Raw genomic sequence first — 12717 nt, 5'->3', positions numbered from 1 at the left:
CACATTATAATAGGCCTTAGATGTTAATTTATTTTTTACGATACATTAAATTTTTTAATAGGTAATATTTTAATTTCATTTGGGAGTTTATTATAAATTAATATAACAGAATCCACTTTAAAAGATTAGCAATTTTACGGAGCCTAGTAGATGGAATTGCGAGTTTATGTTTGTTTCGAGTATTGACACTATGCACATCACTATTCTTTTTAAATTGGCTAATATTTTTATGAGCGTATAGGAGGTTCTCGTATATGTACTGGCTGTGTTCAATCGAGTGAATCGCTTTATTCTTAGAGAGTTTCGCTAGACTGGACAAAACTATGAATTATAAAATACACGTTATTTTAAAGTAATGTAATTTACCAGAGTTAAAATGCACGTGTTATTAAATTTTACCGTATATAGTATCGTTGTGTATGTAACTCTGTATAATGTAACTAAAGACAAAAAATCGTTTGTGCACAGCCTATCTCAGAAACACCTAAATCGATTTAAGGTAATTATTTGGTAAGCTACCCGTAATAAGTAAGTGTTTTGTTTATTTCAATCGTTTCATACAAAATAATAAGTCAGTTAAAGTAATACTAAAATCTACACGGGTGAACTTAAAAGCAACGACTGCAACGTAATAAAACAATCTATGATGATTGTTTTTTATGAAAAAAAAATCCAGCGGGATGCTCCTTTACACCGGATGCCGGCTAGTTAATGGGTACCACAACGGTGCCAATTTCTGCAGTAATAATAATAACAATAATAATAATAATAATAATAATAATAATAATAATAATAATAATAATAATAATAATAATAATAATAATAATAATAATAATAATAATAATAATAATAATAATAATAATAATAATAATAATAATAATAATAATAATAATAATAATAATAATAATAATAATAATAATAATAATAATAATAATAATAATAATAATAATAATAATAATAATAATAATAATAATAATAATAATAATAATAATAATAATAATAATAATAATAATAATAATAATAATAATAATAATAATAATAATAATAATAACAACAATAATAATAATAATAATAATAATAATAATAATAATAATAATAATAATAATAATAATAATAATAATAATAATAATAATAATAATAATAATAATAAAACAGAGGTTCACAACACTTAAATATATATGTACTATGTCTTAAATTTAACTTATCTTAAATAAAATACAGTGTTGAATTGAAACTCTGATACCCATGATAAGATCTAACTTGTGTTATGGGTATCAGTGTTTGCGTAAATCAATTTATATTGCTTTAAGATAATAAGATTAAAATGAAGAAGCGCGCATACCTCTCATCTAAACAACATTTTACAATAATTCATAATATTTGTAGACTATTCCTATGTTTCTGTCCTATGTTTTTGTCACTTTGTTCGTGCTGCCATATTTCATTTATTGTTCCAGTGGTTAGTGACTAATTGTAATTGTGACTACTCACCGATTCTCATATTATTAGTGTGTTTTTATATTTTGTTGTACTATTAGATATTAGTAAATCTTTCTTTTGTTACTTTTCATACTCGTTTGCTTTGTACGTTAATTACTTACTTTTTACTTTTAAGATAATTTAAGTTTTCTCAGTAAGTGAATTGTTAATTCTTTTGAGAAATAAAGATTCTTGAACCATAAACCATGTGAAAGCATTATTTTGTTTCGGTCTGAAGGGCGCCGTAGCTAGTGAAATTACTGGGCAAATGAGACTTAACATCTTATGTCTCAAGGTGACGAGCGCAACTGTAGTGCCGCTCGGAACTTTTGGATTTTTTAAGAATCGTATCAATTACCATCAGCTGAACGAACTGCTTGTCTCGTCCCTTATTGTCATGAAAAAAAGTAAAATCTCATAATTGACGTCACAGTTCCGAAACATTTTTAATGAGTTCAACAGCAGTTTTTTAACAGATAGGTATTTCGTCTGTTTTACGGCCATTCCCAATATTCAGTCTATCTCCGGTTGTAACCTACTTGAGATAGAAAAATCGTAACTATCTTTGACTTTACTGTCCCAACAAACTTATCGACGGTGATCTTATCCGTACACGGTGTCTGTCAATGGGACGACGTATAACTTACCAGGGATAGAAGTTTGTATGGAAATTGCAACAGTGAACTGGCGATAAGAATGACTTATCGGGTATATTGGGACAGCTTCAGATTATTGACAGCTAATTACTGACAGTAGAAGGTAGTAATTTATCTCGATCTGTAGATGAGAATATTGGGAACGTCCGTTAATTGATAGTCTTAGCTTATTTCTCAAATGAATGTTTACCTTTCAGTGAATTTAAAGTTGTAAGACGAGTTTTATTCATTATAATTTGCTATCTAGTTTTCGAGGCAAAATGCGATAGTTGCTATAATAATTATAAATTCTCAAAACAAAAGTTTAGAACATTGTTCTGAAAACTTATGCTAAAAGCCACAATAAACTGCAATGCGACGACCGATGAAACAAATGCTTGTCACACACCTCCAATGCGAAGCTATCTAGCTAGCTAGAAATAAGGAATTGCTTGTAGCTAATTCTAGTAGGCTTCATAAGATATATAATAGCTTTAAGGGTAAATGTATACACTTCTATAATAAAGTCCCAGCCACTGTTCAGGCAATATCTATAAATAAATTTAAATGTTCTTTAAAAAAAATAGCTTTGTCGTAAATCCTATTACTCCACTGCTGAATATCTAAATGATCGGACAGCCTGAGACTAGATTGTGATTATTTTATAGCGATAGAAATGACTTTACAATATTGTATATTTTATTGAAAAGAGCGCGAAGAAAGAATGCTGGGAGAGTTTCTTGCGCCGCTTCTTCTCTCTCAGGGCGCCATTTGTTTCCGAAGCGGTAGTAGTATCTAGTAGTTATTAGAAATGAAATCAAAAAGAATTCAAAAGGAATCATTTTTGAGAAAAATAAATGCCTTTATTGACAAATCTTATTCAAAAATCATTTCATATTTAGAGCAAAAGTAACACCTGTAAGATTTTAATGAGAATAAGTGGCAAGAAACTCAATGTCCTGCTTTTAAATCGATAGTTTCAGATTTATGCATAATATTAATGTAATCTTTCCCATGTTTATGTGGTCGTCCGGCTGAGTACCTGCGGCTAGCATGATGCTGATATAACCTGAACCACATTAAAATTAATAACTTATTTCGCGTGCGATCGCCCGGGCTGCCAGGCCGGCTAGATAACTGGTATTGTTTGTTTATAATCCAATTCACTAGAGGCAATATCTTCCTTACTTTTTGTTTTTAATATTGTTTTGTATAACTTACAATGAGCGATTCTCTCCTAACACAGATTATCTTTACCAGGAGAATTTTAATTGACTGTGTACAAATAAAGAAATTTTGATTTGAATTTACGCAAAGTATGCATCTAATATGACTAGTACTACTAATAGAGACTACTCCAGTGAGAAAAAAGAAAATAAATCTTAAAAAACCTATCAAGAGTGCAGTGTCAAATATCATACAGTGTAAATAAATAAAATTATTATATATAAACAAAAGTATTATGCGATGCCAACATTTGAAATAATTTTTAAGTCTTACACTAAGGATTGGTCTCAAAGTGCGGCAACGAATACTACGCCCAAGTTCTGTAAGATTTTGTAAAAATAATACTACAAGAAATAAAAAAGGCACCCAGTGCCTTTTTTTACACATTATCATCAGTAAGTATTATGTATTTTATTAATTTCAATGTTAAATATCACAAAGCGCATGTTACAAAATTTGAATGATGCCATTGCGTGTCAAGATGCCAAGCGCACAAGCTTCTAATAGTTGCCGAAATAAATAATAAATAATGCCAGTGCTCTGTGAACGGCTGAATCACTTGGCGTTGCGTAGAGACGTCGCTTCATTGTGTGTCTTCTACCGCATTTATCACGGGGAGTGTTCCAAAGAGCTGTTTAACCCGACTCTGCCGTCGAATTCCACCTTCGTACGACACGCCACAAGTTAGGATATCATCCCCACCATCTGGATGTGTGGCGGTCCTCGACAGTGCGGTTTTCGAGGAGCTTTCTTCCACGTACTACAAAGCCGTGGAATGAGCTTTCTTGTGCGGTGTTTCCGGGACGATACGACATGGGTATCTTCAAAAAAAGCGCGTACACCATCCTTAAAGGCCGGCAACGCTCTTGTGATTCCTCTGGTGTTGCCAGAGAATGTGGGCGGCGGTGATCACTTAAGACCAGGTGAACCGTACGCTCGTTTGTCTTCCTATTCCATAAAAATAAAAACTAAAAATCTATTTTTCTTAGGTTGTGCGGTATCTGTTTGGAGTGCAGCGAAGACAAATCCTTAAAATAAGTTTTAATTATTAATTTAAACGAACGAAACATAATTCTCAAATGTTACATACACGAGTAAATTACAACACAAATGTAAATTAATTTAAATTAAAATCGCAATAGTTATTGAGTACAGGAGACTAATTAATCCACACACCTGTAAGTACCACCCGTTCACAAGCCTGACGCACGGACCATCTATTTCTTAGGTATATATTTTAGGATAGGAAGCACCAGATTCTTCTTCTTCACAGTCGTTCCCTCATTGCTGAGGATCGTGACTCCGCTTAAGTTCGTCTACAGCTTTCCTCCATTTGTTTCGGTCTGTCGCATGGTGGAGTGCGATGCTGATGGGTTGGTTAGTCTGGTCGGATATTTGATCAGACCAGAGTCGTGGGCTCCGGTCTCCTGGTCTTTTCCCCTCAATTTTCCCGGTGACCATCAAACGTTCTAGGTTATCAGCACCGCGTCGTGCAATGTGGCCAAAGTATCTCATAATCTGCTGCAGACATGTAGTGGATAGACATGGACTGCTCCCTATTTTTAGCTGTTTAAGGATCGAGGCGTTAGTGCGGTAAGCCGTCCATGGTATCCTCAGCATGCGGCGCCAGTACCACATCTCAAATGCGTCAATTCGTTGCAAGCAAGGAAGCACTCAATAACACCGCCAAAGACAGACAAGAGGGACAGGACGGCAACCTACCAACACTAGAAGCCCGGTCAAACTTTATTGAATTAGGCTTAAACTAAGCGCTTCTGAATCGTCACTACAAATATTTCTTTTAAATGACTGAATTTACGATATTTTCGCAAGAAGTTGAGCTCGTAAGAAGAACATATAAGAAACTCTACGGCCACTCTCTCTCACTCAAATAGAGTATTTTACAATGGCTGTGATATACATAACAAATCAGTTTTTCAGGTGCTGCATCCAATATATGAATCATGTATAATAAAAATAGAAATTATATTATGAGAAATATAAATTATCGTATATTGGATGCATCAACCTTTAGACCTTCAACTCATTGTTTATGTAAGGATGCTTCGTGAACATGATGGTCGTGATAACTGTCATAATTAGTAAATGCATCCAACAAATACAATCATTCATTAACTATAAACAGGTCGACTTGGCACTACAGCAGCTCCCGTTCACGAGTTGACGCATGCACCAGCCATCGTTCCCATCGCACTTATTTGAGGGAAGGAGACGACTCGGCACACGACGCCGCCGCAAGCAGTGAGCATGATGAACCATGTTATTGCATGATAACTAAAAATTACTAAATTAACTAATGCGCACAAAGCAAGCAAAGAAATGATTGTAAATGCAATTACCGTGGATTCTATATAAATTATAGGCTTTGAAAGTTGAAATTAAGGAAAAGGACGGCAAACCACCAACACTGGAAGCCCATCCACAGATGTTTATAGAGCATATATTATAATATTTGAAACGATAATTCCATGCTTGATCTATTAACATCTTAACTCTTCTCAACAACATCGCATACACTGGACGGTCGCCTTATCATTATTAAATAGGCGAACACAACGATTAGATTTTGAACTTTGAGTTTCACAAACCACAGTGCTCAGACCAAATAAATCACCACGCCTTCATAATTTCTTAACTTAATTTTATTATTCAGCATAAGTATTATTAGGGAGTTATTGCAATTTCCTGTTGAAACCTCGAAATATATATCTATGTTTTATTAACATAAAATTACGTGTTGAGTCGGATGGGAGGATGGTTCCGAACATATTATTAGGTACATATACTTATAAAAAAGGTTCTATTCATTCTTTGCCATGAATCAAAAATTATACACCAAAGCAATAATTAAAAATATTTTTATGCTTGTGCCAAACTCTTTGAAATGCTTAACTTTATTCAAAATTTGGACCGCCGTTCCTTGCATAAAGACCAGTTTTTTTAGGATTTAATTGCAAATATAGTTCTATAGTTTGTATACATGATATTTTTTGTCAAATTTCATAGTATTTCAACGAAAAATACCCTATAAATTTTGATTGATATTGCCAATACTATACCTATTTACAATATTTTTGAAGTAATACTTCTTTAGGCACGTTATGAAAAAATAATGAGAGTGAAATTTTAAGATGCGCGCGCATCACTGTAACACAAAAGTAACAGGTTGAAGTTGGTTCCTAAAATTTTCTGATGTTTGAGTCATATGTTCCTTTTTTGGTTCCTTCGTCCATTATTAGGGCAGGCAAAAGGTTCAAGCCCATACAGCCGTATTAATTATTTAATAATTAATTGACAAAGCCATTACAAGATTTTTACAAAATTGTTCTTTCTTAAAACGTAGAATAGCACGAGAAATAAATCATTTTAAATGATTTTTGCTTCGTTAGGCCAAACAAGTATAACTTCTTTCTTTTATATGTTTGTTATTACTTGATTTACTTAAAGTTTCTATTTATAAACTTGTACCTTTGTATATATTTGTAACCCGTCTTTAAGGGCGCACCTTAAAGACGAGTCTTGTTTGCCTTGGGGATACTGCGCCTCTACTGTTATCTGTACCAAATGTTGCAGAAAAGTTATTACACTTCGGCAAATATTTATTTATATTCACAGTGTTTGAATGTTTTTTATTGATACCCTCTTATACACAAATATCTTGCCCCATACTAGGCATAGCCTATAAGGTATGGTATTCATCTATATGCAGTAACTGTATGCAATATGCAGCCTGTTTGAGTTAATATTTCTCTATTGACAAGTAATTTTTCCAAAAAACATCCTTCATAGTGTGAAATATTATTCAAAACGATTTACCATAGTTTTTCAAATAGTATGAAGCACTTCAGGCAGAGGTAGAGTAGCAAAAAGCTTACGATATATTTGAGAGAAATAATGTCACGTCGAAAGCAATGTTAATGCAGTTTATTCCAAGAACATGTTGAGAGTTTGTCAGATTGTTTTAGAGCTGGGTTCAGATAATATAGTTATTATGATCTAGGTCACGATATTGATGTTCTTTTAAGTGAAACATAATTTAAGTGAAACATTCGCTTTTTTATTTCATTTGATTTGTTTTTTAGCATGAGACAAACTTGTGGGTTCGTGTCATCACAATGGCCTCGTCACCGACATGGGACTATCAATGGGTTTAAATATTAAACTACTGTATTATATTTTGATTTCCAAATCTATCTTTAGTATATCATCGCTTTCAAGACCATTGTTCTTTTAATTTGCATAGCAGAGCATTAAATCTACTCTTTTGCGATTTTATTGAATACAATAGTTATGTCCGACAATATATTTAAAATAGCAGATTTCGACATATTTTGGAACTCTGCATCGATTGTGAAGCGCAAATCATTTAATTAAATAATATCATTCGTCTTTGTTTTTGATTAGCATTGTTAGTAATAATAGTTGTTTTATTTTCTTATTTTCATAGTTTTATCATGGACTAGTAAAAAAAGAAGGACTTCGCGCCGTGATATCAGCAAGTGAATTACCTTTATGCTAGTGTGTGTGCGGTTACGGGGTATACTAGTTACACAATTTTTTCTCCCTTAAATAATCATATATCCACAAATACTTTTATAGTATTGTTTTTACAATTTTTCACAACGCACGACGGCATTTTTAAAATATTTTATTGTGACGCAAACTGATCTGTCACAGACGATGGCAAATCTCATAATGGCGGCCGATCGGCTTGTATGAGTGTAAGTGTGTGCGTGGGGCTATGTATTTACACGTTTACCGGCTTGTTTTGGTGCCTCACTGTTATGTAAGGTGACACGGAGTCCTTATGTTTTTACTCGTCCGTGAGTTTTATATGATTTTATATTTTTGTGAAGGTAAAGTAATTTATATAGAAAGTAAACAAGGAAATTGTTCTTTTTTTAATATCGATATTAAGTACTTGTAATTTAATTAATTGCATGTCGAGTTAGTTAGTACATACGGTGTATACGGGGGTATACGATGTTAGATAATATAAGTTATTAATGTGTATATACATATATCAAATCAAAATCAAATCAAATCAAAATAAGTTTATTCACGTAGGTCACGGAAATGACACTTATGAATGTCCCAAAAAAACAAATATTTTTCTTATTGAATCTACCGCTTCTTCGTAAAGGGTTGAGCTAATGAGAAGAAGTAGCAAGAAACTCATTGCCACTCTTTTATACCAAGATTTACATTTACATCGATTTAAAAATCATTTCAGTTACAATATAATATGTAAAATGTAAACAAAAATAATACCGTGAGCTTCCTACTAAAGAAATAAAAATAAATTCACAGTATGTTTGTGATTGATTGAAGGAAATTAAATACTTTCACATATTATTGCTATTATATCTTTAAATCGTACTAAAATTCATTTAAAAATACATTTTATTTGTGCCTGTGTCTTTCATTTTCAAAATTTCAAAAAATTTAATTGTTTTTATACATGTAAATTTTATACAATACTAGCTGACCCAGCAAACGTTGTATTGCCACCATAGTTAACATCTGTAGTTATTCTACCAACTATAGCTAAAATTACGTTTGTTTCTTACCAGGAGGTAAACTCACTTACTAGGAGGTTACTCAGGAGAGAAAGTTGGAAAGATACAAAGATTCTGATTAGTTATTCATTTTAAACTATTCTTTCAATTTGATTTCTGGACGACAGGGGGACACATCAAAGAAAAAACAACATTGTTGTTTTTGTTTTAATTCCAAACATTTTCATATTTATTCAACTTTTAAACCTTCTCTGGACTTCCACAAATAATTCAAGACCAAAATTAGCCAAATCGGTCCAGCCGTTCTCGAGTTTTAGCAATACTAACGAACAGCAATTCATTTTTATATATATAATATATAGATAATAATGAAATTGCGCTAAATATAATTTATATTTGTTTCTTATAGGTCTAAGCACTCATTTAAAAAAAAAAATCAAAATCTGGCTGTATTGCATATGCCTTTGACTATATTTACATTTCCAATGATACAAATAAGTTTTCGGAATGTGGCCGATCTTTATAAAAGTAATATAATACAGATTTTAATGCACAACGATTTGTTAGTTAAAAAATGGCAAGCAGAGATTGCCATGATTTCAATAAACGATTCTCGCTTTTTTAAATCATTTTACGCAATTTATAAGGAAATAATGTATCGTTTATGTAATGTTGCCACCTCTCAGTCAGTCGCAACGTTAGGGCTGACAGGTATAATCTATACTAATATATAAAGCTGCAGTGTTTGTTTGTTTGTTTGTTTGAACGCGCTAATCTCTGGTACTACTGGTCCGATTTGAATGATTCTTTCAGTGTTGGGTGGTCCATTTATCGAGGAAGGCTATAGGCTATGTTTTTTTTCAAAATTAGGGATCCGTAATAAAATTGCTATTTTGTATAGTGTCAGTTAAATTATTGTTAATTATTTATAGTCATCTGTTTTTAGTACAAAATTGAATTTTTAATATAGCCAATTTTTTATATTAAAAAAAAACACATTTTAAAGGATTAAAACGCGTGTAATACGATTTTTTTACACTATATTTTTGCGTAAATGTCACATTTTCATTATTATTTTAGCTAACCCGACGTTTCGAGGCCTTTCCAGGTCATGTTTTCAGGGGGACTGTCTGTAATGCGAAATGTAACTTTCATGATTCGTATTGGACGTGGTGCGAATGCGCTCTTAGGGTATAATGAATCGAAATGAAACCTATTCTATCTACAAGTTGGACCAAACAGCACTAGGTGTAGAATTTTTTATTAGAATCGGTTCAGTGGTTCTTAAGTTTATACCGAACAAACATCGTGGACACGAGATTTTTATTTTTATTTAATATATTATTATGGTTTTGTACATGTAACATTAACAAAGCGTTTATTTAAGAATCAAAATATTTATATTCTCTTTTAAAATGATAATTTATACGAATAAAATTAACAGTTTTCTATTTTGATTTTATATTTCTAGCAGAGAACATTCTCATTATTAGTTGCCGTGAGGCAACAATTAATAACATACCTATAATATATAATTAAACTAGTTTATCAATGTAATATTTCTCGTATATGGGAGGGATCAGAGCAAATTAAAATATAAAGAAATTAAAACTAAAGCTTAAAATACCATACAGACGGAATTTTGAGCCATAATTAACGACTCTACCTGTTCATTTTACTTTATCGAGTTCTTTATATTCGAATGCACTTAACAGAGTCAATTTAACTAACTGCGACCGCAAAAAAAGCAATTGGAATGCCATATCTGTTTTAAAAATCAACCGCTACGTCACTGGGGCCGGTTATCGTAAGCCTTGCGAACGAAGACTTCTTGTATATAGCCTCCGACATCGACGCGATGGCCAGTTTTTTTTACTTAAGTTACACAAGCGGACGTCCTAACAAGTCCCGAAAATGTTTATGCGTTTAATATTTCTTAGTGTACTTCTGGTTGTAGTGTTCACATTTCCGGCTCAAAAATCAAATGGGATAATAAAAGAATCAGACCAAGCTTCTGAAAAGAGTTTATGGGCTTCTACATTACCGCTTTTTAGTATTTTCGGTCAAATAGCCGAATCATTTCCAAACTTTGCGGATATTGGACCACAGATTGAAGTTGGTGATGAATATACGAAAATAATACTTAAAGCTAGAAAATACAAAGTGGACGACTTAGAAGTTCAAATTAAAAATGATAAAGTTATTCTGAAAGGTTCAAAGAATACTTTAAATGGTGATCAAGATTTGTCAAGCAAATTTTTGTACGCAACATCGTTACCAGTCAACGTTGATAAAAGTCAAATAACCGCAAAATTGTACAGTGATGAGTATTTAGTTGTCACAGCACCGTCTAAGGGTGTAGATGGTAATAAAAATATACAAGACAGAGTAGTTCCTATTGTTCAGGTACAAGAGCCATTTAAGCCTGAGGTAATTGTTGATCAAGCGAGCAGTTCAAATGATCCCGATGTACCAGTGCAAAATATTCCTCAGGTCTCAGTGGTAGCCCAAAATGAGCCTCAGGTTCCAGTAGAAGTACAAAATGTTCCCGACGTTCCAATTAGTTCTGAAAATGCCGCTGATGGCTCATTAGTAGCCCAAAGCATCCCTAGTACCCTAGTAATAGCTGAAAATGTTCCTAAAGTCACAGTGATAGCCCAGCATATTTCTGATGTTCCAGTGGAAACTCAAAACATCCTTAGTACCTCAGTGGAAGCTCAAAATGTTCCTGAAGTCCCAGTTACAGCTCAAAATATCCCCAATGCCGCAGTGGAAGCTGAAAATGTTCCTGAGGTCCCAGTAACAGCTCAAAATATCCCTAGTGCCCCAGTGATAGTTCAAATCGTTCCTAAAGACCCACTGGTAGCTCAGCCTAATGAAGATGTCCAAGTGATTCCACAACGTGTTCCTGACGTACCGGTAGTGGCTGAAAACTCTCCTATTGTCCCATTAATCGTAGCCAATGAAGTCTCTACAACAGAGTTACCAGTAACTGAAGAGAACAATACTGAGAGCACATCCGCAGATCTACCTGAAACAACAGCTTCAGTAGAAGAAAAAGTAAGCTATGAAACTACAGAGGTATTCAAAGAAGTCACAATAGACACAACACCATACGAAGCTAACGAAGTCAGTGATCTTGAACCGGTAACAGTATCAAATATTTAAGTGATGTAATAAATAATTTTAAACAATACTAGTGTTTCGCTTGGTGTATAGGTATGCGAACTATGGTTCGGTCAAATGGCTGAAGCGTTACATGAATACATAATGCTGTAGTCGGATGACCTGATACAAACAATGGACTGTTTACGTTTGTGTTACGAGTAGATGTTTGATTTTGTACTTAGCACGTAGCACTTCTTGCACCGGAATATTCCATGACAAAAATTATCTAAATTGAGTTAAATGTTGAATAATAATTTTGAAACAGGTGTGATTTCTCACTTGGACATTACAATGTTGACTTTCTAAAATACAAATAATTATTACAAGATAAATTGAGAACAAATATGACGATTGTTGCGTTATTTTATAATTTATATCAGGTATTAATATTTTTCGAATAAATTTATATTTATATTAACATACGGCCGTTATTGATTTCCATCACTTAAATACGTTAAACCAAACTGTGCAACAAAGTTAAAGGTTAACGATGAAAAAAGACGCATGCACTTGTCTCACGTTAAAGGCTGTAAGGCCTTCTTTTTTCATGACAATAAGGGACGAGACGAGCAGGACGTTCAGATGATGGTAATTGTTACGCCCTGCTCATGACATAAGATGTTAAGTCTCATTTGGCCAGTAATTTCACTAGCTACGGCGCCCTTCAC

General features: G+C 33.0%; 1 protein-coding gene across 1 annotated transcript; it reads left to right on the top strand.

Moving 5' to 3' along the window:
- Positions 1 to 10740: 10740 nt before the first annotated feature.
- Positions 10741 to 12467, top strand: LOC126968710 (titin-like). The gene has a single exon (XM_050813798.1). It carries the CDS (start codon positions 10796 to 10798, stop codon positions 12047 to 12049), a length of 1254 nt encoding a protein of 417 aa, XP_050669755.1. The 5' UTR covers positions 10741 to 10795; the 3' UTR covers positions 12050 to 12467.
- Positions 12468 to 12717: the final 250 nt, after the last annotated feature.

The sequence above is a fragment of the Leptidea sinapis genome, chromosome 16 (assembly GCF_905404315.1).
Source record: "Leptidea sinapis chromosome 16, ilLepSina1.1, whole genome shotgun sequence".
NCBI lineage: Eukaryota > Metazoa > Arthropoda > Insecta > Lepidoptera > Pieridae > Leptidea > Leptidea sinapis.
This window is presented reverse-complemented; position numbering and strand designations above follow the sequence as displayed.